The 27,059-nt window shown below is 36.0% G+C and overlaps 1 protein-coding gene across 2 annotated transcripts; it reads left to right on the plus strand.

Annotated features, from left to right (window-relative positions):
- Positions 1-337: 337 nt before the first annotated feature.
- On the plus strand, positions 338-26,735 carry LOC145663060 (uncharacterized). Of its 2 annotated transcripts, none has more exons than XM_081729223.1 (5): positions 338-921; positions 9,637-9,774; positions 14,070-14,258; positions 15,608-16,269; positions 21,223-26,735. In XM_081729223.1, the coding sequence occupies exons 1-5, from the start codon at positions 790-792 to the stop codon at positions 24,479-24,481; spliced, it is 4,380 nt and encodes a 1,459-aa protein (XP_081585349.1). In that variant the 5' UTR covers positions 338-789; the 3' UTR covers positions 24,482-26,735. The 2 variants fall into 2 exon arrangements, with proteins under 2 accessions (XP_081585349.1, XP_081585348.1); XM_081729222.1 differs by having other exon boundaries at positions 339-921; positions 9,637-9,786.
- Positions 26,736-27,059: the final 324 nt, after the last annotated feature.

The following is a 27,059-nucleotide window of genomic DNA, read 5'->3' on the forward strand; positions in this document are numbered from 1 at the left end:
CCTCCCACCGAGACGTCCGTCCTGGATTCGCCCCTGACTTGTGTGGTGCTTACCAGGAACAGTGAAATTTTAGTACATTGCCAAATTTTCATGAGGTCCCTTTTTTCTCTCTCTCCCAATTGTATACATGAGAAAAAAGGGGAGGAAAGTAACAGATTTGTTGGTGAACTACTTGAACACTAAAATATTATAAAAGGTACTAGATCTAGTATGAAAGTACTAGCGGTGGTCACACTGCTAACAAACAAAAGAAATAAGAGGCGTCATCTGTTGGAGGAAAGAAAGAGTAGCACCTCTTTGCTTTAGCACAACGCACGCTAGATGGCAGAATGAGCTTAGTCGATGCTGCTACCCCCTCAAGTTGAAGAGTTGAAACATACTATCTCGAATCTGTTTGAGTTTCGATCATGCTTCAACAGGCTGAGCAGAAAACAAGTTAGAATTGGTTTCTGTAACCAATGGAAGTTGGAGGATGTAATTTTACAATCGTGGAAAAATTCAAATTGGATGCTGGTGGGAGAATGAACATCGTCAGCAGATGTTTCAGTTACGAGTTGGATGATAATGTGTCAGGATAGAGAAAATGTTCACTTACTGGATTGTGTTGTGTGTGTGTTAGTGCAGTGACCAAATTTGAAAGTTCGTATGTGCTATGTGAAACAGTCAATCGTAGTGCAGTGACCAAATTTGAAAGTTCGTATGTGCTATGTGAAACAGTCAATCGTATAATGAGATGTTATACTCAAGAATTCTGTGCGATACAATAGTGAGCCGCTCAGAAATATAAACATGAGTGGATCAAGGTTTAATAACCTGTGTCGTTTGTGTGCTGTAGAAGACGGAAAGAAAATCGGAATATTTGAAACGTTTGGAGAATTAAAGCAGTTGGCACATAAAATACGCACATGTCTGCCAATTGTTGTAAGTTACTAGTCCTTTTCTTTTATCTTTATTATAAATGTATCCGTCTTTATTTATCATTAAGGGGTAAGGGCGATATTGACAGCGAATGCAAACAGTAATGGTAGGTCAGTGAAGAATGAATTCTCATATTACCAAATGTTTATATATTCCTACAAGTCCTCGTGCTTGCATTTGTTGATACTTTCAAATTCACATTAGTTAAAAAAAGAAAAATCGTGGACTGAGTTATCTCTTGTCATGCCATAATTGGCAAAACTGAAGTGACACATTATTCTATGATAAACAAGTAGGGAGTTCGAAAATAGGTATCTTCTTACCTCCGCACCTTTTGTAAAGTGTGTTTTTGCATTTATTTTCTCGAATTCTTTCAAGTTATTTTCATATTGATGTTGAACGTTCGACTTAATTTTTGGTAACCCTGCACATTAGTCGTGAATTAAAATCTTGTGATATAAGTGTTGCTACATAGGCCCTACAAATGACTAAAGATACGGACCCAGTCAGAAGAAAAGTGTTGTCAGTGCTCGAAACTAAATATTCAATTTGCAGTTATCATGTTCGAGTATGTGACTAGACGTTATTGAATTTACAATGATTACGGTCATTTCGAATGTGGTCGGCCACGACTTCTGCGAAGGGGTTGGTGTAGATTTATTGTACGAATCCATACGTAAGTTTATTGCATATATGCGTATACTTTTTTTTTTCAGTGAATCAATTCTCTGTATCTTAAACAACCGCTTATGGGGTATGGACTTGTACTGCTGTGCGCAGATTCACTTCAGGATTACTTCAGTATACATACACGATAAGAACTTGTGCAAAACACACTAACCAACTTGGCCTCTAAAAAGCACAAATCGTATCTAACCGAGTCAGGTTGGGAGCGCACCAGATGCGTCCGTAGAGAGCAGGCACGTGAGTGACGGTGAGTATGCAGAGAAACAAGGATAACACAAAACACTTTAGATCAGGGATGCAAATAAGCAACAAAATTTTACTCGCCCAAGAAAAAAAACTATAGCCCACATCCCACAATAGAGATCATTTACTTACCTTCGGTATATTAAATACTTGCCCGTACCGATGAACCACTCACCCCGGGCGAGTGGGCAAGCGGTTATTTGCATCCCTGCTTTAGATAGCATAAAAACTCTCCCCTTACTTGTTGGATTATGTATTTTTACGTTACCGGTATTAAGGGCGTTCTAGGTTAATATCCCGATGTTTTTATTGCTTATTCACGTTTGTGTTCCGAAATAGCATAACACATTTCTAATGTAGGCCTAAATTTCACAAATATGTCTCCTTACCTCTCGTACACTTCCATGATTGCGCGTCATAGTTAGCACACTAACTTAACCCTGGAATACACAGACAACAAAAGCTTACATGAATACACAGGTGGGGTGCCAGCGCACCCCATATAGTTAAACGCTACTAAAATTATAATACACGAACTTAAATATATTTATCTTACTTTATCAATTACAAGAATACACAATAGGAGTTTTTATGTATTTTTGAACAGACATAGCTATTCCTTACAGCACGAAATACAGACTTCCTTTCTGTGCTCAGCATAAACAGCCTCTTTGGCTCTGGAAAAAAAAAAAAATATATCTTTTTCTGTCCTGATTCCTAGGGCACATATGACATTGTGCTTGCTTTGGAAGACTAGATGTTGAATCAATTACAGGTGACAGTTCTTTTTGAATTCCAAGGATATTTCTAATAGCAATAGACAAATTAGTTGGAAGATTCTTCTTGAGGCGCTCCAGCATGTAGGGTCTAGCTAACCGCAACCCCAGTTCTTTTTAGAAACTCCGAACGGATGGTTGAGAATTCCATTTATGACCGTTTCTTCCTAATATAGAGGCTCCCCTTATAGCTGGATCATTTTCGATGTTACTCTCAGTGTCACTTTCACTAATTTCATCCTCGACTTCCGATTATACTTCAATATTACTTCCTCACTATAATATATATTCACTATATATATCCTCACTAAAATTACCTTTAGAATCATAATCATCTTCTAATATTTTCACTACAAGGTCTGTAAATTTGCTTGAACCTGCACACACTCTTGTCATCATGCAATTAAACAAATATGCACTCAAAGTATCTAAAACAAATTTCGTCAAAAATTGAATTTTACATACGTAAATACACAGGTGGGGTGCTGGAGAACCCCACTCCTTGAATATATTCTCTTCTAAAACGGGACAATTTGCTTTACACCCACCACCGTGAATGTCATGATCCAAAATGAGAATACACGGAAGCACCAACCAATGTGCCTGAGAACAGAGCCACAATGGCGATGAGTATAACGTCTGGGGTGCTCCAGCACCCCCCTGTGTATTCCAGGGTTGAGATATTTCACTTAACTTTGTATACTGTTGTTAATGGCTTTCTTATGGGCAAATGCGTGTTTAACAGGTTAGACTTCCTTTAATACCTTTAGTAAATTGGTGTCTGACAGGTAGGGACACAACATATTTCGGATTATTTATATATGGTCTATTAAAATATTATTATAAATTTGTTGTGTAAATTTTATAAATATGTGGATCTGTACAATAAATGTGCACCCAGGCTTTTTATTATTATTATTTGTGTGCCAAAGATCGTTCTGCTCTCAAACGGGAATTTTTTAAAAGCGACGGGAAATTAAAACAATTGATTGTAGTTCCCATTTGCACAATTAGGGTTAGCTCTACATTAAGTTCAAACATCAGTTAGACACGCAATTAGTTGGTCACTCAACTGTCACGCCTTTGGTGACGTAAAATGCTATTTTCCTTATTAAATCACTATAGAAAATGCCTTTTCATCTACTTACGTAATATGTCCATGTCGATTACCGTAAATTAAACTCAAGTTGTGCGTTGCATTGACACGGACAGCTACAGAATTAGTTACAAGATTTGCATTCAATAATGTACTGACGTTTGTTTACGATTAGTATTTACACTTGACGAATAGTGTTGGCCACGAAACGAGACGAGATGATAAATAACGTATTCTCGTCTGATCCTGTACATTTTTACAAATGCCCCTAGGTATCAGCACGAAGATATTTGAATTGTTATTGGCGCCGCTCTGTGGCCTAACTTGTAATGATTCATTTAATTCTATCTGATAAGTGAAATAATTATAATTTTATAGAATCTAGAAAGACGTATGAATGTTTCTAAGTATTAGCCACGAAAATTTTTGAATATGTCCTATTTTCATCAACTTTCGAACTTTGTCCTATGAATAACAATCATTGTTCTTCACACTGTGGAGCGTATCGATTAAGATCGTGTCATGCCTGCAAGATGAATGAAACAAATTATGAGATATTATTTTCTGAAATCTAGAAGGATGTGAGAATGTCCGTAGTTATCCACCACGAACAATTTTCCGTTCATTCTGTTTTAAACATACCCAGTTTTGATCTGCACTTGCAGCGAACATGTTGCGAATTTACAGCTGTTGTTGGCGCCGCTCGGTCTTCCAACTGCGATAGGCATCACTTTGACTGTGTTATTAGTCTATAAACAGTAGTTTTCTGAATTCTTGAAGAGTATACAATTATCAATACGTATTTTTCAATTGAATTTTTTGAACAGGTTGTTCAAAATATTGTTCCGAAGATGGTTAATTTTTGTCATGTTTCTTTAGTTAAGATTATATTATTAAATAGCATTTCATTACTGCACTGTATATGCTTTTATTTTAACACTCAAGCACACGCGTTGACGGGTATTCCTCGCTTTTGAAGAAAATATGTGACTGATTTAGTTTTATACTGGGATCTGCGGCACCCTCTAGCTTCCTCTTTTGATTGTTTCTGAACATGCATCAGGCTGTCTGTTTTCTATGAGCTCTTGTGGAATAATAGTTTGCGGGAAAAAGCCATTACCGCGTGTGCATTTATTCGTACTTACTATGATCGTACTATACTTTTTGTACATATAATTGTGATCAAAAGGGAGTATGAAGAAGGAGATAAATGGTGGTGCGCTCGAGGTTATGAGTATAGGAAGCTTCGAAAGTGCGAGTAATCCCCGGCACTGCGTGTGGTTTCGTTCGAAAAACTTCATGCAGTTGTTACAATTTCAACTAGGGCTACTTCAGGTAATACAATTTTCGGCACACCTACAATAGAAATTGCGAACCTTTTTTTATATCCTTAAGAAATAAATATATCAATTTATCTGTGGCAAGAATAACTGAATAAAATACGTTTAAACTAGAAAGTTATGACCAGTTATTCTCAGATTAAGGGAATCCCCGTGCCGCGTGTGGATTTGATATCCCGTGTGACGAGTAGATATGCAAAGAAGCCTGCTTTTTTAAATCGATGTTTTTTTTTCACATAAAAAGCCGGCTTTGGGGGGAAGGGAAACGAGAATTTTGGCTTTTTTCTTCTCTGGGTCATTTCATTTCTAAGAGCTTAGTACTCTAGCTTCTAGCGTAAAAGTTAAACTTATGATTTTCAATATATCCGTCAGTTCGTACGTTTTTCAATATATTCGCCAAAACGTACTTGCACATTTATATATACTGTAACTGTGCAATGATTTAGAAATAGTTTTCCGGATACTTTGAAAAAAAGTTAAAGAAATAGTCAGTAGCAGATTCAGAAAAGGATTTTGCGAGGGGTTTCTTTGATTAATGTTTGGTATTTCTAAAAATCTATAATTTTTTATTTAGTAGGAGTTTGAAGTTTATAGGTACAGTCATAACTAATATTTCGTTTCGTTTCTATATTCAGCAATAATCTTCCGGACACAACCGATAACTTTTTTTTTTTGGAGGGGGGGGAGTTCCCGTAATGATATGTTGAATTCCTCTTGTTAAGAATTCAGAAACCTTGAGGACTGAGTAAATCGTGATGGTGGTTATATGAAGCTTAACTGTAAAATTTTAAGAATGTACAGAACCCCCCAAAGCAAAGCTCTAGGTGTGCAGCCTTTAAGAGGGTAAGGTTCTAGAACACAGGTTCCCCTCGAGGTCCACCACCCAGAGGCCTAGTTAGTTGAATTACAAAAAAGTAAACTATTTCAAACCATTAACTAACCAAAATACCACTTGCATAAAAGGATCTTTTCCAATTTCTTTCAGTATTATAAAATAACAGTGGGGGCTCTGCCCCCACACCCCCAAACATACATTATTTTATAATAAATCCTTCAATGCAAGTGGAATTTTGGTTAATAAACAATTTTGAACAATTTATTTTGTTGTAATTCACCCAACTTCCCGCCCCTCCCCCCAAAAAAAGTAACCAGGAACATCGATAACATCAGATGATGCAAAACAATATACCCATTGCAAACAGATAAAATTTAAAGAACACCACACTGTGTGCCACAGTAAAAGTAATCTCATAAAACTCAAATACACATACAAACACAATAGAATCACAAAAAAAACACTAAAAAGCTCTATAAAATGTACATATAACACACGAGGTATGAAGCAATATGTTGCAATATATAAATACTTCGACAGATTCACACAATACAATTACATACGACGTCTATCGCCAAGGCGCCAATGAACAACTCAACATCTACTCCGAATACGAAAACGAAACAATAGAATTTCGAATAAAATAAAAAGCACACTAAAATAAAAGTTATACGTGCAACTAAAATCAAAGAATCTAAAATTGTAATTGATTAAAACATTATTATTACTTTGTGGATAAAACAATAGACCTACGATTAAAAAAAAAAAAAAAAAAAAAAAAAAAAGCCCAAATACTGAAAGAAAAGAAAAAGGAACAAAAACAAAGTACGTAAAATATATTTCATTAGCTTTATAAAGGGGGACCTGTGTTCTAGAGCCTTTCCCTTTAAGCGCATCATATAAATGTAAATATTTCTTTTATGCTTCATTTTAATTTTATTTTGTTTCAAAAAGAGGGTGTGGAATATGTTGAAGTAAAAATACTACATGCAATTTTACTAGTTATTTATGTATTTTTTTTTTTAAAAAAGAAGTACTTACTTTTGTATATAAGAGATTAAAAAATTCTTATTATGTACATTGGTTACTCCCTTGGAATTCGAAATGCAAACATGTTAAGAATCAAAATTGTTCGAAATTCATGGTTTATTTTCGATGTTTTATAGTATTATCTGCATCAACTACTAATTAAATGAGATTTTGTGTTATGGAGAAGCGAAGTAAAGTTTGCTTTATCAATTTAAAGCAAAATTTTTAAAAAAGCCCAAATATTTTCCAAGCAAGAAAGCGAAGGAGAAAAAAGTTTTTTTAAAAAAGAAAAAAAGCCGTTTTTTTTTTTCAAGCTCTTGCATCTCTAGTGACGAGTATGATACTTACGAACGTTGCTTGGTTTTGTTTACTTCTATTAAAATAGTGTGCTATGATGTTATTTTTGTAGAAAAAAAAATCTCACCTAGCTTTCTGGTAACACCGTGGACACCCCTGCGTAAAAATCATGGCTGGCTACGATCGAAATTAACCATGGGCAACTTCAGTAACGTGTAATCATCTATTTGAACACGGTAATTGAATATTTAGTTTTGAGCACTTGCAACAGTCTATGTAGCTGGGTTCGCGAGTTTCATTATTAGTATGTTGCAACGCTGAAGTCACTAGATTTTAATTCATGACGCTGAAGTGCAGAATTACTTAAGTTTTTATATGTAAAACGTTCATGTAATTTAGGTATTCACTATTTGAGGCATAAATTCCGTTAACCCTCTCCAGCGTATAAAACACATTAGGTTAGATTAGTTGGGCTGCTTATTATTATATAGGATGTAACATTTATCTTCATACACCCTTGTAAATTTTAATTAATGGACAGAGAACACTGAAATTTTGAACCGTGTTAAGTATCGGCAAGGAGACATTGTTTTGCATAATCTGTGATACCGTACCATACGGTTAATAGTGCTGTCAACCCAACATAAAGTTGTGGTTTTCATATTGCTTTATGTCAGATTATTACATATTTCAAATCTACATATTACATGAGAACTTAGATTGTTACATTTATTATCCGGCTCTGCGAACTTAAAGACACTACTGTATCACAGACATCCTATTTTTCATGGCCTCTACAGCATTAATAACGCAAGTGAGACAGGCGGGGCTATGCATATTCAGAATATTTTAGTGTCTAATACTATGACCGTGATATGATGAATTTCGAATGAATAAGACAAAGTTACAAGGGATTGAAAATTTTACTCTTTATTTATTTATTTATTTATTTATTCAACAGCCTTTAGATCGAAAAACTATTTAGATAAGTACCTCATCTAATTGCATAGATGGCTTTCAATATATGTGAAGATCACAATGCCGGTTATAGCAATTTGATATCTCAAACCTTTATGGAGATACGGTAAGAATCGTAAGATTTTGAACCTCTTAAAATTATGTAAAACCGAGAATTTACATAACACCTACCAAGAAGTATTGTTGTAATGTTATAGAAGCAAAGTAATTAAAAAATTGTTTTAAAAAGTTCCCACAAATAAACTTACACCATTTTAGGCAATCACATTTAACCATTTCTTTCATATCTCCGGAATGGTTTAAGATATCAAATTGCTGTAAACACCATTATGATCTTCATATTTATTGAAAATCACGTACGTAATTGGGTGTGATACTTATGTAAACACTTAATTTCTTTTAATTTCGTTTTCCTGTTTAAAATACGTCATATGATGATTGTAGTGTTCGGCATTATAGTACGTTGTATGTGCATTGCCCCTCTTTCTCACTTGAGTTATTACTGTTGTAACATCATACAAAATTTGATAGTTGTTCGAATACGGTAGCGTCCTTAGTTTGCAACATCGCATAGTAAGTGTGGTATTCTATGTTTTCCTTTAATACGTAGATTTGAAATAAGGTAGGTAATAACCTAATGTAGTGCTATTAAAAAAAAAAAAAAAAAAAAAAAGAATAAATGTTTATGTTGAGTTGGCAACACTTAACTTTGTGGTGCTACAGTGTGCCCGACAATATCTCCCTGCCGATATTTGCATGTACTTTTTTTTTCTTTTTCTTTTTTTTTTCTGTATTTTAGAAGTCAAATACTTTCGTTACCTATGTTGCTTTCTTTACTTTTTTACGTGATTTCGATTTCTGTTCCGGCAATCTCTGTCGCCTTCGTCAATAGCTGTGGGGAAACTCAGAGCTTGTACTTGAACAACTTCTTTTGAACGATTAACTACTGGAAGCAATTTATATAAAACTTGTTTTGCAATGACATATAATCTTATAATTTTATAATTGTAGCTACCTCACAAGGGCTTTTCTATGTTCAACACATTTGTAAAAAGCTAGTTCTACATTATACGTGTCGTTACAAAAGTTCTAGTACATAGTATTCGCAGTAGTAGATCATTTAACAAAAGAACTACGCAAGTGGAGAAGATTTACGTGAAGAAGTGCGTAAACCTCTTCATTTTTCAAGTAGACTTACGAGGGGAAAAAAAAATGCAAAATGACATTCTGAGAAGACTTGAGAGTCCTGACGAAGGTGACAAACATTGCTGAAACAGTTGAGTACATTTGGGGACAGTAATGCAAAATATGTAGGCCTACTTACTTTGAGTAAGATCTCAATAATTGTTCTTTTAAATCTGATGATATAATGTCAATTTTTAAGTGTATTTAATTATTTTAGGTGTTCTTATTTTCATTCGGTGATATTATTTGCAGGTGTGTAAAGATGACCCATTACCCAAAACAGTTTGTGGAAAATGTGTTGGTCACTTAGACAGTTTTTACGACTTTTGTGTCAGCTGTCTGAATGTTGATGTTATGTTAAAAAGCTGTCTTACTGAGCTGGATGATAAGGTAACATCGACGGTATGTTCATTACTTACAAATATTTATTACATTTAGTAATCCGATTCTATATTAATAAGTTTCTTAGTAAGGAGGAGAATTAGAAAGAATAAAAATCCAGTAACCAACGTGTTAATATTTTATATAAGAATTGGAATTGACGGTTGTTATAATTTGTAAATGTTCTCGTTTATTTATTCCACGTAATATGTATTGCACTGTTCCGATGAATCTTTGGTACCTTCCTCAGCAGATATCATAAAGTGCCTGTTAGAAATAAGTAAGAATTCTGCAAATTAACACGAAGTTATAAAGGTATAAATTTTTCACTACAAAAAAGACTTTCAAAAATAGGGAATTCCAAGTGCAAGACATTTACATTATCATATTAACAAGTTTTTGCAAGATAAAATTGAAAAAAAAAATCGTTGCACAGATCTGCTTAGGAAGGTCTTCGGGAACATAAAAATAGTACAGTTAATTAGACACAGTAGATAAAAGTGCACGTTTAAAGTGTTAATAATAATAGTAAGCCAGTCAAACATTCAAGAAAAGAAACAATAATAACAGAAGGTGTTGAAATATAAAGCAATATTGAAGATAATGCATGAGTATAACAATATACGTATTTTACATAAATCAGCATCGCAGATAGAAGTGGACATGTTTGAATTATTCTACATCCGAAGAAATTTCGACAAAGATTAAAATTCCACCACAAATAACTTCAATAATAGGAACAAAGATTAACTTCAAATTTGTAGTTTTGCATGATTTTTATCCTTACTTTTAAACTATTGGATAAGTTACATATAATTTCATAATCTGCCACATTATTTTGCTACATGATTCGCTATTTTGGAAAAATTTGAAAAGACGTATTAGAATTTCAAAATATTCAACTTTTTAATTAATTAAAGAAATTTAATGAAATGAGGTGCTTTTTACGATTTTTGAAGCTGTAGATGATTGATTTGGAAAGTACAGAGTCCGCGAAAGAATTGGGCGAGTTTTAAATTGTAGTAAAAATCCTGATGCTATGACATACTTACTTTAAGGTGAATATTGGAAAGTATACACTTTAGCATTTGCTGTACAGAACATTAATTTCAATTTTTCGAACAATATCTTCAATATGCCCTCCATACTGACGCATGCTTTGCTAGCTGATCGCGAAAACTTGTTAGAGCTCGACATAACATCTCTACTGGGACTTTCGGAATCTCTTCCTCATCTTAGTTGTGTGAAGTGTTGGTGGCCAATGCACAAGCTCTTCAGATGACACCACAAGAAAAAGTCGCAAACACTCAGGTCTGGTGATTGTGGTGGCCATGAGATGTCACCTTTCCTGGAGAAGTGGACGCGGAACATTCGTTGTGGCTTGTAACCCCATCTTGTTTGAAATAAGCATTCACACCGTGGAGGTAAAGGATTAAGAAGTTGTGGATGACTGTTCACAGTGCAAGAGCTACAAATGGATGTTTTGCGTCCACTTTTTAGTGGACGTCCCATCTCCTAAAAAGGTGACATGGAATAGCCAATACGATCACCAGTCCTGAGTGTTTGAAAAATGGAAAGTCTTGTGTATTGGTCACCAACGCCTCATACAACTGAGGAACTGAAGGTGCGGACACAGAAAGAGATTTCGAGAGTTCCGGTGGAAACATTACTTCAGGCGGTGACGAAGTTTTGTGATCGGCTGACTTGAGATATACTGAAATAGAGGGCACATTGAGGTAGTCATTTTGAAAAATTAATATTAATGTTGCGTTCATCCAGTGCTGAGGTGTATACTTTGTAATTAAAGTACGTATGTATGTCATATCATTATTATCATGTCATATCATATCATGTCATTAGCATGTATTATCTTCTTCACTACCATTTATAAATCACCATATTCACTGGCGGACCTAATGTATTTAAGATACAACGGAAATATGACACTTTTTTTAAATGTAGAATATTGTAATACCTAAAATTTGTTAACTCTTTCGACAAAGGCAGTATTAGTAATTGAATAAGCGAAAGTGTGAAACAGTGAAAGGTAATTATTTCTATTAAGCCTTGTCTGTTGATTGGATTTGAGCTTAACATCCCTTTCAGTACCAAAGTCTATGAGACGTAGCCGTATAGTTTAAGACGATGGAATACGAACCGTCGTTTTGCGTGCAAGTTTGTCGAGGATGTCCCACCGGGAAACTCGGGACCTCCTATACCAAGGACATCACTAGACCAGCGAGGAAGCAGTTTCCTTTTCTGCATCTTTTATTATTTGATCTGTATATTACGGTCGCGAGCTTCCTCTGGGCTTTTTTTTTTTTTTTTTTCTGTCGTCATTCCTTCGAAGCGAAAAGCATGACTCGTCCATGTCTCGTACTATGTAGAATCATCCTGTCTCTTCTTTTCTATTTGATGTGCAAAGTAGTAGTATTTCGTCCAGCAAATCCTCCTATCATGTCATGGATTCTTAGCACATGGATGTAGGGTACAACACTGCCAAGTTTCTAGCCATGTTGGAATAGCTGTTAATGAAGAGGCAGACCGAGCATCAGAAGTTGGTGCTCATGAAGAAAGAGAGCTTCATCTCCCCATACTCAGCACGGATCGCTATTCAGTGCTCGTTCAAATCAACGTAGGAAACTCGAATGGAACCAGGTTGTCAGCAATAGTATATGCACTAAAACTTGCACTTGGTTTCTGGACCAGAAGCTCAAGATCTCGACAGAAAGAACGAATTATAACTCGACCTCGCATTAAACATTCACACTTAATACATGAAATTTGTAGTTCCTAGCAAAGACCCACCATTGTTTGTGGCCTGTGGGGCTAAAGAAAATATCTAACATCTGGTTGTGGATTGTTCTCGTGCTCACCTTCGATCTAACTTTGCCCTACCAGCAGGCTCACCAACACTGCTCGGTGATTGCTACCGAACGATCTCTCAAGCTTTTATGTTTCCCGTCACCTCCATCCGCATTATAATTGTCTTAGTGTTTGTACTTCTCACTTCTTGCTTCCTCCTACGTATCTTTTCCGTGCAGAGTGTCGGTCACGAAAAAGTCACGAAATCTGAAAACGGTCTTGAAAGTCAAGAAATTTAGTTTTTGGGTCACGATTTTTTTTTTTATCTGCACAAACATAAGTAAGACTGGAAAATTTTGTTTTATAAAACATCAAACTTCACTACCAAAAATGTGTATGTTCGGATTTAGACGCTGCCAAATCGCTAGCAAAACATGCTTCTATCGTATGCATGAAAATTTGCCGTAATTCGCACCCAAATTCCCTCTTGAGAATGATTACGATATTTTGTGCTTTGGTAAAGAAATGGGCACGAAATTTCATTGTGGAATTTTAGTAGACACTCTGCCCTGATTATTGTTAAATAAAAGGATTTTTCGTTTCCGGTTGAATTGATTTGACTTTTTATCTTTCATACTAACTTTGGCCTTTCTTTACCCTTGCTGTGTAGCCCTGGCAAAAGATGATTAATATCATCTGTTGCTTTTATCACTGTGTTTGCCTGCATGTTTTTTGTCGTGTATTTTCTTTCATGGCAGACTTGTTACTGATTTTTAGACATTGACGAGTGCAAAAAGACCTTTGCAGTATAACGCATCCACTCTAATCTCTTCTTTTCGACGTAATCTTGAGTATACTTCAATATATTACTTTTTTTCCATACCATTTGTAACACTTTCTTTTGATACCATGTCCACCCAAAGAATTTTTCTATATTCTGATATACCACCAAATTTCCTGTTCTCCGTTTTTCTTTTTTTCCGTTAAGTTCATGCCGTGAATCCATCCAACAATACATGCATATGCTTTTATGTGCTAAGTTGACTGTGGAATATCAACAAACGTTTTAACTTTTTTCCTTTATTCATAAATTTTACTATGATTTTCTAACATCATATCATACTTCTACTTTAGGCTATTATAAATTGTACAGTTCTAATTGACACTTTTCTAAGGAAGTCCGAATTTTTGTTATCCAAATACATATATTACGCGGACGTAGCAGAGAAAACATAATATATCCGAAATTCATGCTTAAATGAACCACTTAATTTTTATTTGAAAAGTCAATTTCGAGAAACTGAAATTGGACAAAAAATCAATTAAATAAATTAACATTAATAATAATAATAATAATAAAAAGACCAACATTGATTTTTAAGAAAATTGTGACTTTCGCCATTCTAATAGAAAATATAGTATAGTATGGTGTTGTGTTGTCTTGTAATTCCCGTCTGCGCATTTCAAATGTTTAGAAAAAAAAAAAATATCTTTTACAGGAGAAACAAGCCGAAACTGTGAAGAAAACTGACACTTCGAATGAGACTCCAATTGTATCTTCTGAGGTTCCGTCTGTTACATCAACTTCCGATGACAAAAATTCATCAGCTAATGAAGATAGAGAAACATCTGAATCTCCTAAAGAATCGAGTGATAGTACAAAACTTCCTTCAAACCCAGAGGATGATGTAAGTTAGGTTATTTTTCATTTATGGGAAATAATCGTTTTTTTAAATCTTTTTTTATATGAATTATTTTCGTCGTTCTGAAAGAAATGAGGAGGGAGTAGGGTAGAAAAAAAAAGGCTTAGGGCTAGAACGCTCATATTTGTATATAGAGTTGTAAGTTCGATACCGCAATATATGGAGTTCGTAGTGAACAAGCAACCCAACTCTGTGTCTGTTTTATCTTCATTTAAATTATTATTATTTTACCTTCAGTAAACTGCATTTATCATCTTTATGTCTCCTGAGAAGATCTTTCTGTGATGTATTTATACTGTTGGCAAGTGTCAAACACATTCTTACTCCTGGTTCCGTCCACTACCGACCAAGAGAATCTTTACCTCTTGCAGTAGGTAGAATGAAAATAGAGAGAATGGCAGAATGTCCGAGAAATTCTATGGAAACATTCTTCATAAAATTCGTGGCAAGTTTAATTTATATATCTTTTCGCCACATTGAAAGTTACATTGTCAGTTGTTTGTGATCTCATCAAGCAAAAATGGGCGAACAGTTTCAAATGAGTTTTGGAGCATAGCCTGAGTACTTACCGGTGCCCAAGTGTTTGTCGTGTCACTTTGTGTAAAGTGTTATTATGCTAATGGAGCAGAGAGAGGATTCAGAATTTCTTGAAAAATATTGTATCTCGCGAGCACATCAAGTTAGGAATATGGAAATCGGAATATAAATTCCTTGATAAAAACAAGGGAAAACGTTTCTCGGACTTTCTGAAAATATCCGGTTTAAGGAGAGGATATCTATATTTTTTCGCCACTTTGTTTTTCTGTGATTGCATCATAGGAAAATGGTCGTTTGAAATAAATTTTGAGACATGGTTTATACCTACCTCCTGCTAGGTTTTTATCATGTCGATTTGATTAAAGGGCATTTTCTAAGAGAATAGAGGAGTTTATGAATTTTCATCATTAAACTTTCAGTGAAGTGTGTATCCAGAGGGAAGGGGGGAGAAGGTTTAAATATTTTTCCTCGTTCAAAAAACAGACATGTCAACTAATCATTAATCAAAAGTCAATTAAGTGTATCGCAATGCCGTAGGTAGTCAGTCAAGTGTGTCGTCAGCCAAAAAAGGTTGGGAACTACTGCTCCAATCTACCGTGGATAACCGTTGAACGTAAAACTACAAAATTCTTCTCATTTTTGTACAAAGAAATTTACGTTACGCATAGACATTTTCAGTTATTTTTTTTAATTTAATAGAAAAGTAGAATATTTTCCTTTTCCTGAATAAATAAATATATTATTGTTCACCTCAGTACATACTGTGAATATAATATGATTTCCTGTTTCTGCTTCAGGTTGAAATTTTAGACGAAAATGAAACCTTGGATACTCAGAGGAGTAAAGATGGTGATAAACCAAGTAATTGTAATAAGTCAGAGGAATGTCAAAAAGATTCGACTGAAGCCGTGGATGCTCAGAGAAGCAAAGAAGCTGATGACAAGTTACACACATGTCAAGGGGAACCAACTGAAAGAACTTCAGAATCATTGAAGGAAAAGACTGAAGCAGCTGATGTTGAAATCGTTGATTTAGAAGAAGAGGATAATCCAAATGAAACAGTTGAAGCAGACGAACAGCAATGTGAAAGTGAATCAAGGGATAGCCACTCCTCAGAAGAAGGAGTAGGAATAGAGATTGATGACGTTCAAATCATCGAACCAGTTGGGAAGGAATTTGCAAAGATAAAGAATTCTGAAGAAACTATAGAAGCAGAAAATAAGAACCGTTCTTCTGAACAGGAAATATCATCGGGGAGTGATGATGCTGATGTTGTGATGGTTGAAGTGGTAAACGAGTCCACGAATAAGATTCGTAGTCTTTCAAATTCCGATACATTGTCTAATAATAAAAAGAAAGTGAATACTCAGGGTCAATCTGTCGGTAATAGTGCAGTGATGGGAAGTGCGTCAACTTCAGAAAGCAGTGTATCACCGGTCGCAGTACAATCTAAAAAGAGGTTAGTATGATAAAAGTACATATATGGTTAAAACAAACGATCCCTCAGATGTTTTATCTTGAATATCATTATACCAATAGTAAAAGAGGCATATATGCCTATTAATCCAACTTTTGTCGCGAGAGAATAGAATAGAATTTGTTGTTTCTTAGTTGAAGTACAGTGGTTCGGATTCCATATTCAGCTCTTGTGTAGGATTGACGTGGAAGGCTAACTTGTTAACGCCACTTAATTCAATTGTTTAAAAACATTTGAGGAATTGTTACTTGTAATTTTGTTAGTTTATGGATACTGCTGTGTCGATTTAGTTAGCTGATTAGTTTTAGAAGTGCGAGAAGTATGAAGTTTGTAACAGAATTGGAGGAGTTAATTTGTGTTGTGTAAGAAAGGAATTATATGCTAGTATGATATTTATGTATAGTGTACAGATTGTTTTGTGCTTACCACACTAGTATGTGACGCTGTTTTGCACTGTCTTATGGAACGTAGTTAAGTGTACAGAGCAGAAAGAACTAGGGCGAAAATGAGTTTCCATTAGGGTTCTTTGCTCTGTCAATAGTTGTCGGTTTATACGGCAGATGGCGTTAATACCACATGAACTATTTATCCAACGAGAATTCATGCAAAGATCACGACGTAATTGCTGCAAAAACTACAGCAGCTAAAGTATACGATTCAGCTCTCAGCAACACTTCGAAAAAGAAATATCACTATTTGGTAGGTAAAGTGTTATAAGAGAACGAAGACACTAATATAAGAAAGCTGTATCTCTATTATGTTTTAAGCTTTAATGCTAACTCGGGTTTAGAACTTCGTTCGCAAGAGAAGGCAAACAATGTACGTGCAAAAATCTGTACGATTTGGTTAATGTAATTACGTACTGTAATAATTCGTGTAAGATGAATCAGGTAAGATGCGTTTAAATTGAAATTCTAAATTACGAATACCGAACATTAGCTAAGGAATTAAGCGTAACAAGCCAGAAACTTGCCAGGAACCAAGTGTTCGAAGATGAAAATAAAACATGGATGCAGTATAACTTTTAATAAAAGTGGGTACGCCAAGTAAAAATTTACATGTAGGTGTCCCATAGAAAATGCGGCCATTTTGCTTTCCGTGCATTTTATTCGATGAAGAAGATACGTGGATTAAACTTTTTTTTTTTTTTTTTTAATAGGATAATGAAGGGAGTTTCGCTGTGTTGGAGAAAACTAATATCAGGACATAGCTTAATAAGCTTATAGGGCATCTATGAAGGGATAACAAACTTATTGACAAAAGTAAATATACTTGTCATGCATTATTGGTGCAGTCATATTTCGTGAAAAATTTGAAGTAGTTTTGCATTGACCTGGTAGGACAGAATTCAAATAACCCAGGGGTCACGGTGGCTAGGTGGTAAAGCGCTCACCTCTGGTGCGCGGATCCCTGGTTCGATCCCAGCCCGTGTGAGATTGTAGTAGATAACATCGTGTCCGTAGGTTTTTTCGGGCGTTCTCCCGTTGCCTCCCCTATTCTCTTTCCAGCAGTTCTTTCTACTCATTCACTTTCTTTAATAATCCGTTTCCTTTTGGCCTACAGGGCACAATCGTAAACCTAGAAACTAGAGATTCCATTTCATTTTCAAATAAACCACCATGAGGCTGAACCCACTGGCTGTGCTGTCAGCAGAGTGAAACCTGGTAATAAACGTGTGATGGAGGAGTTTCCTGCGACCAGAAATAGAATAGTAGATATGAAAAATAGGAGAATAGATCTGATATATAAAAATAGCAGGGCACCTGTGCTTAAGTATGACTTTATATTTTAAAATACCACTACCACCACTGGAAAGTGTTGATGTTCTCATTATTTTGGTATGTTAGAGGCTGTTCCGCGTATATATGACCAAATTGTACGTATTAAACAGCTACATAAATCCATGGTGCCAAGTGCGGCAGTGCTGAATGTATCTTATAGTTCTGAACGAAGGTCGGCAATGTAGTTTCCATTGTAGACAGCAGCTGGTTATCACATGCCTTTTAACCAAAAGAGTCCATCTGGCTTGCGCCTGGAGACTTCACAGTTATATCGTTGAAAAGTATGGCATGTATTCCAGTAGCCTCCTTCATGTCCTGGTAGAATGGGAGAGACCATGTTAAAGGTGTGATGAATGCGGAGCATGTTTATCTTCTTTCCATACATTTTTGGTAGCTCCTGCTCGTAAATCGACCTCAGGTTCTCCTCTTGTTGGTACTGCGAGTTGGTTTTGCGGCTCTTCCCCTGCGAGTCTTCAGTTTGCCTCGGTGACAGTAGCATCAATCGCCGTGAACCATTTCGAGAAAGCCTCTCTGCATGCTCAGGCCCACTTTGTGAAGTTCTTCGCACCTTTATCTTTCTATGATGGCTCTTGGTTTGCCGCTGTCGGAAAGGTACATCCATGTTTCATCCAATCAGCGACGTACCGCCATCTTTAGTTTATCAGATACCGCTCGTACCGCTTTCGAGCGTTACTCTTTCATTCTCATCGGAGAGTATCAGTAAGGTTATGATCGCTAGCGTTGAATACCTTTTCAAGATTCAGTCATTGGCACAAGATGAGGGTGATGGTTCCCAAAAACACATTTAGACGATTTGTTCTAAACTTTCCATTGTCCCCTGCCTTTGCGCTTTTTAGCGTCTCACTAGCAACTGTTTCTGCCCCTAGCTTTTAAAAAATCTTCCATTAATTATTTCTTATATTTCTTTCCTTTTATTTCCTCAACAGTTGAGATGAGACTTTTCTTATTAGTCTGATTCCTAATCATTTATACCAGACCGTATTTTTATTACTATTTTATTTATTTATTGCTTGCTATATTATAGACATATAGGACATTTTCATACGCACACACACACATATATATATATATATATATATATATATATATATATATATATATATATATATATATATGTATATACAGAGGTTGAATAAAAAATTTAAACGTTCGTAGAAGTGTGAAAATCATACCTAGTATGGTGTGGGGCCTCCTTTTGCGTCCGAAACAGCTTGGATCCGACGTGAAATGGACATATACAGCTCTTGAATCGTGGTGTGTGGAATTTTGTACCATTGTTTCTCCAAAACATGCTCCAGTTCCTTAAAGAATGCTGGTGGAGGGTAATGAGACTGAGCACGCCTTTCTAACTCAGACCGCAATGGCTCAATGATGTTCAGATCTGGTGATTGTGGGACCCAGGGGAGGTGTGATAGCTCCTCGTCATGCTTCTCAAACCATGATTTCACCGTTTTTGCAGCGTGACAGGGTGCCAAATCATCTTGTAGATACCATCACCACCAGGGAACAATATTTTGGCCATTGGTAGATCCTGGTTCCCCAAAATGGCCTCAAACGCCTTAGCATTCATCATTCCATGCAGGGCTATGATGAGACCTGCAGAAAACCACGATATCACTGCCCATACTGTAACAGAACCGCCCCCACTGTTGAGAGCAGTCAGTCTGTATCATAGGCCTGCGACGGTGTTCTCCATACGTAAACACGACCGGTTGTTGGAAACAAGATGAAGGTCGATTCATCGAACCACGTTACGTGTTTCCACTGCTCATGAGTCCTCGCCTTGTGGTCCTTGCACCACTGGATACGTCTCTTTGCATTTACTGCTGTGACCAGGGGTTTGGGTAAGCGGCCCTGCCATGAATTTTCATTTTATGAAGTTCCCGTCACACTGTTTTCAATGAAACCGGGTTCTGTAGGCCGGAATTGAGTTCAGACGTAATTTTCATTGCAGTGGTCTTCTTTTTAGCTGCTACAATCCGTTTTAATGCCCTCCGGTCTCTATCTGACAGGATTGTCTTTCGACCACTGTTGTGCGTTGCACATGTCGTTTGCCCATGAATTGTGTATGCCCTCGTGAGATTGGACACAGTGCCTTTCGATACCTTCACAATGTTCGCCATAGTTGCCACTGAAGCTCCAACCAGACGGGCACCAATGATCATGCCTCTTTGGAAGTCTGTCAGGTCGACCATTTTACCGCACCACTTTCGCACTACGACACTCAGGGAAATTTACGCAAAAGTGACAATTTTTCGACGCTTTTACGATTTATTCGTTACCATTATTTGGCAATTACAAGCAATGTGATGAAAATTCTCATTTTTGAGAAAACAGACCACCATGAATTTTTGAAATTTTACATGCAGTTGCAAAATGAGCTCCAAGCGGTATCTACTGGTAAAGTGGATAGTGTGGAAGGAGTGTTGCGTGGTATGTTAGATGAGCATTCAGAATTCGCTGGAAAATGTGTCCAACTAATGTACATATCAATTTCGAATGTTGATGTGGAGAGGGCTCTCTCTGCTTAAAGTGCCATACTCACCGAGAAAAGAACAAATTTAACACCAGAGAACATTCAAACAGTGCTTACGTGTTTTTGCAGAAGTAAACTGTGAACATTAGTTATTTTTTTCTATTAATATTCTCTTTGTATGTGCTTTTTCTTTAAATGATACTTTTATTCAATGAGGATGGTAGTGTTATTTTTTTAAAAACTCAAATATTGTTTAATATAGTCATGCATGAGCTCATGTCGTGATGATTGGTAAGTGGAAATTAAGGTGAAACAAAAGGTAACTAATTGTAATTATCAGGGAAAATAGTGTTCTTACATTGAATTTTTATTCACCGATTTTATTCCACTTTACGCATATTTTTATAATGAAATTAGGAATTCTTATTTACCACAAAATCGTGTCTCTAACTATTGTCTATAGGGGATTTGAGGAGATCTCTTCTTCTACTAAAAGAAGTTGGGTCAAGATTATGTCTGTAAATAATAATTGAAAACGAAAAGCACGTAATCTATTTTGAACCTTTTGATAGCAAATAACTCTATTAATTGATCTTAAATAACGTAGTAGGTAAATAACACTTTTTAAATGGTAACTTTTTTTCTTTTTTCTTTCAGATGTTCTGATACAGACGTAAGACCAAAGAAGGCAAGACTTGAGAACAGTAATCAGCAAGTGCACTCAGTCACATCAACAACTACATTGCCTGCAACATCGAAGTCTTCTGCAGTTCAGCGTACCGACAATAGATCTGTAACGGTCTCAAACTTAAGTCATGCGACGTCAAAAGCGCCAGTCTCCTGTAACACAAAAGACAACCAGCTTTCTCCAGTGAATGGGATAATACGTGCTCCAAATAGTAAGTCGCAATCAGGAGAACAAAGCAATGCAAAAAAACAGCCAACTGAGTCCGTGATACTCCTGCAGTTTGTCAATGGTAATATTCAGGCGACAGAACAAAGCAAATTGCCGTCCTCTAAGACTAATATCCAAACTCCGAGTGATTCAGGACGTACTGTACAAAATATCTCTCGTTCTTTGAATCAAGAAAATTCAGGTAAAAATAATACATTAATACAATCGGGTAACACCACTGTGGCAAATCAGACAGCAGTGCAAAATGGACGTCGTGTTGATAATTGGATTACAAATGGAACGAAGTATTTATTACTGAACCAATATGGAAATGATATAAGACAGAGTACGGGAATGAGCAAAACGGCACATTCTCAGAACGAAAAACTTACAAAGAGTGACAGTGCAGGAAAATCAAACTGTGTTAGTGGTGTTAGGGTGATAGATCAAAGCAGATTATTGGCGTCTACAGCTAATTTGCATGCAAGTGATTCAAGACACAATGAAAAAACTGCAGATAAAAATATTGCTGTAATTCAATTAGACGATAGTATCGCAACAAATGATTCGACAAAGCAGAATTCAAGTAATAACGTTACTCGAGGGATCGATCACAGAAGATCACCGTCCTCCATAGCTACTATCCAAACCGAAGGTAATTCTCAGCTGAAGTGCCAGGACAAAGCCGGTTCAAATAAACAAGGAAATGTAATGCCGAACGCCACAGCAGAACACGTAGATAAGACGAGCCGAATAAACAGTTCAACAAAACTAAATGGTGGTATTCGAGTGATAGACGAAAGCAGATTATTGTCTCCTACAAGTAGCACTGCATCTCAAAATGATTCAAGCGGCAGAGCGCATTCACGGACTGAAGGTACACGAGAGAGAGATAATGCGATAGCGCAAGTAAATAATACTGTGCAGGCAAATAATCCAGCAAAACCAAATTGCAGTAACGGTGGTATTCGAGTGGTAGATCAAAGTAGATTGTTGGCTTCTTCAACTAAAACTGCATCACATTCTCGAATTGAAGGTATTGGAGAGAAAGATGCTACAGCAATTCTATTAGATAATACTGTTCAGAGAACCAAACCAAATTGTAGTACTGGTGGTATTCGAGTGATAGACCAAAGTAGGTTGTTATCCCCTGTGACTAGTGTTAAAAGTCAGAGTGATTCAGGAAGCAATATATATAATAGGTCGCATTCTCGGACTGAAGGTACTCGAAACAAAGATGATGCAGTGCTTCAGTTAAATAATACTGTACAGACAAATAATTCAACAAAACCAAATGGTAGTAATGGCAGTGTTCGAGTGGTAGATCCAAGTAGATTATTGTCCCCTTCAACCAGTGTTCGTTCTGAAGATAATTCCAACCGCATTGTTCATAATACATCGCGATCTCAAAGTGAAGGTGGTATACTTGAAAACAACACGATACGTCAGTTTGATGGTAATAGTCAGGTAAATGATTCATCAGTGGCAAAGTGGAGTGATCGGGTGACAGAGCAAAATAAATTGTTACCGCGTAGAAGTAGTCCGCAGACTCAAAACGATTCCAGAGAAGTTAGTGAGAAGGAATCTAATGACGAAGAAAGTACAGAAAGTACACCGAGCGAAAAAGCAATAGATGAGTACATACTTAACATAATCAAAACAAAATTTGATTGTAAACCGGATGAAGAAGGCACATCGAATTCTAAGAAGGAAGAAGAACTTAGAAACTCTGAAAATAATGTGAGCAAACAGCAGGACAATGTTTCTCGGGGAGGTTCAGTAATTGCAAATTCCGGCAGTGATAATGTAAACAAGTCGTTGCCTTCTACAGTTATTGCGCAAACTGGAAGTGATAGTGGACAAAATGTACAGAATCACAGTACAAACAGTATTTCTACGTCTGGATCTAATTCATCTAAAAATGCTCTGCTCTCAACGTCAAGTAATTACACTACAACACATTTAGCTGCAATACAAAACTTTGTGACAGGACACTCAACTACAAGCTTAATAGCAAACCAGTCGAAAGTGCAAGTTGTCGATCAGCGTAAATTATTGTCACCCTCCAACAGACGTGATTCTACAAACACTTCGCCACAATACTATCAAAACACTGTATCTACAAGCGTTGCCTCTATGCCACCCCCACCACCATATCCATCATCTGTTCAAGTGACAACGTCAAATAGTCAGTTGTTCTCACAAAAAGCATACAGTTCTACGGCACATGATTATCGGGCGAAGATTAATGCACGATTTAATAATATAAAAAATAATATCCCATATCCTTACACTCAAAGCGGATTGCACAGTCAAGCTGGAGGATATACTTATAATTATGGTAATAACGTTAATCAGACAGTATCTGTAGGACGTGATACAAGCAATTATAATGCTAATGGTAGCAACCAATTAATGCTTTCAATGAACGGAAATTATTCTCGAGAAAAAACTCATGACCAGCAGCGTGGTGCACTTACTACTTCCACTGCAACAACCAATGAAAATCCACCTTTCAACTGGAACCAAAGTCTTGACAAAAGACCACTTGGTTGTATGGAATGTAACCTAGTGGTTTCTTGCCCTTTGGCGTATGTGAATCATCTCGGGAACAAGCATAGAGATAGGCCAAGTCACAGATGTTTCTGTGGGAAAACATATTCTCACTACGATAAGCTGCTAGTTCATTTTTATCAGCATCCGTGGAAAAGTTGTGGTTGTACAGATTGCGGACACTTTAAGCTTTTAATAAAAACAAAGCAGTGCAAAAAGTGTGTCAAATGTAATGGCGTGTACCCATCGACTACCATATATATAGAACACATAAAGTACTGTTACCACGAATCAGATGATGTCGTATGTCAGCTTTGTTTAATGCAGTTTCCTAGTTCTGTAGAAGCTATTGTTCACAAACAGAAGAACCATGGCGGTCAATTAATTTTCACATGTCATAAATGTGGTGTTTTGTTCAATAATGAGGCTTCTCATAATACACACGCGATACTTTACCATAGTCAGTAGAGGGACTTCTGGACTAATTCATCTTCAGTTACGAGCTATATGTCAAGGGCTGAACAACTTATTGTAGCTTTCTTGGTTTCGTTCTTTTTTGTTTTTAAACCACTGGAATATTTAGTGTATATATATATATATATATATATATATACGAGACGCATGTATATAAAGAAAAAGCCGATATTTATTTTTAAAACAAGAAAATGATAGAAGAAGAAATTTATTGTGATTGATGTACAAGTACATATCTTGGCTATTTTTCGACGTAGTCACCTTAAATCTCCACAAGCTTCCGTATACCGTTCTATAGTATGGCACAAGCTTTCATATACCCTCGCCCTCTGTGTAAAAATCTACCGTGTGAGAGTGCAGCCAGTCCAGAACTGGTGTCTTGAGCACTTCACTGTCGTTGAAATGCTTCGGTGCAAGTCACTTTTTCAGACGCAGAAAAAGAAAGAAATCGTTGGGGCAAGGTCGAGGCTACAAGGGGGATGATTGAATAGTTTCCGTCGAAATCTTTGAATTGTTCCTTGCGTCGATTGTGAATGGTACTTAGCAGATTACTCAGTGTTGGTCAATACATATCTGATGTAATTGTTTGCTCTGGTTCAGAGAATTTCACAAGAATGACATCGTTTTAGTCCCAAAACACGATTGCCATGATTTTGTTAACAGATGGTATTTGAATTTATGGTGTTGGTGGTTAGGAGAACCAAAGTGCAGCCATTGAATTGACTGCTGCTTCGACTTGCTAGTGGCGTACAATATCTATGCTTCATTCCTCGTCAGCATGTGAGAAAAGAGGTCATCTCCATCTCTCCCTCCCCAGCGGGTTAAAAAAAAAAGTCATGCAGCTGTCATTATGTGTTCTTTGTGAGCGTCTGTCAGTATATTTGGCACCAACCTTGCACAGCAGACACAATTCAATGCACTGTTCTCTTAGACACTTTTGGAAACTGGTGAGTTCAGTTATTGCAATGAGCGATTAGATCGCACTTTCTCCTTAATCCGTTCCACCAGATCGTCCGTCTGAACACAAGGTCTTCACTACACTCGTCATGAATATCTGAACACCCTTCCCGAAACACACTGCACCATTGCCTGACCTTCCCTTCACCCATTACTTGTCCGTAAATAACACGCAATGAATGTCAGCTGCATTCTGTCCTTATGCGTTCAAAAATCGTATGACAGATCTCACTGCACATTTCACTGAATTTTGTATTACGGCAACCATTTCACCTTACTGCTATTCGTACATTCACAACTCCACTTGGATGATTCTATTTGTTGCAAGCACACAATATTAGGGCATGGTGAGCTTAATTAGCGTTGCTAACCCCGCGTAAAAAAATATTGGCTCTTTTTTTGACATGTGCCTCGTACATGTGTATATGATAGGAAAAATTAAGGCACTAGTAAAGCATTGAACGAGAATATACTAATAAAGTTTCCTAACATTTGATAACGTGTGTGTAAAACTTGATTTAAGGATATTTACTTTTTTTATTCTTGCCTCGAGCATATGAATTAGAAATAATAGAACTTAAGAATTTTATTTGGTAAATATGAGTACGGAATACTTACATACATTTGGAATGATAGAATTCCAAAGCATTGAATAGAAACTGAATTATTACCAGCAAGTAGTAAAAACATGAAGGTACCACACATTTTTCTGTTATTCTTTCCTTTTCTTTTTTAAATTTATCTTTCTTCTCTATGGATTGAAACATTTTAGTGAAAATATTCATACCGTACTTTTAGTGTTGTTTGTTTGTTCTACTTCTGGTCAAAGTAGTCATATATATATATATATATATATATATATATATATATATATAATGTTCCTTTTCTTTCTATATATAAACAGAAACAGCCGGCTGAATGATGATACTATTTTATATGAAAAATTGTAGTAATTACTGTGAAACTATTCTGAGTAATCTCTTAGATAAATAGGCACAAATGAGAACAAATACTGAGGTTAAGTTCTTAATAATATAGTATAAATGAAGCCAAATTTTCGAGTACAAAAATATCCGTCAACAGGAATTTCTCTCCCGGTAAGGGGAGTTAGAATTCAATAAGGCTGAAAATAGAATTTACAGGAAAAGAAGTTCATGCAGTATGATATTTCGTAGTTTGTTCATTTGTCATAAGATTTTAACCTGGCTACATTAATGCGTAAATAAAGGTACATGACACCGTATACTTTTTTCCTATTAATTTTAAGAGTCGAGTTTTCATGTAAATCCTGTGCGCATATATATATATATATATATATATATATATATATATATATATATATATATATATATATATATATATATATATATATATATATATATATATATATTTGCAGCATTGACAATTAAGTATTTCGTAACATATATCCTTTCTTAAAACGTAAACTGTTGAAGAGTACAGTAATATATGGAAAATTTGGTTTGATTTATACTGGATAATGACTTGATATTAGTATAAATTTTCTGTGATCTTTGGATAATACAGTAACTACTTTTAAAGTGTTCTTTTCATTCTTTTCTTCTAAAGCCATTTTGCTGGAAAACAAAAGTACTTT

This window comes from Thermobia domestica, chromosome 10 (genome assembly GCF_964235325.1).
Source record: "Thermobia domestica chromosome 10, izTheDome1.hap1.1, whole genome shotgun sequence".
NCBI lineage: Eukaryota > Metazoa > Arthropoda > Insecta > Zygentoma > Lepismatidae > Thermobia > Thermobia domestica.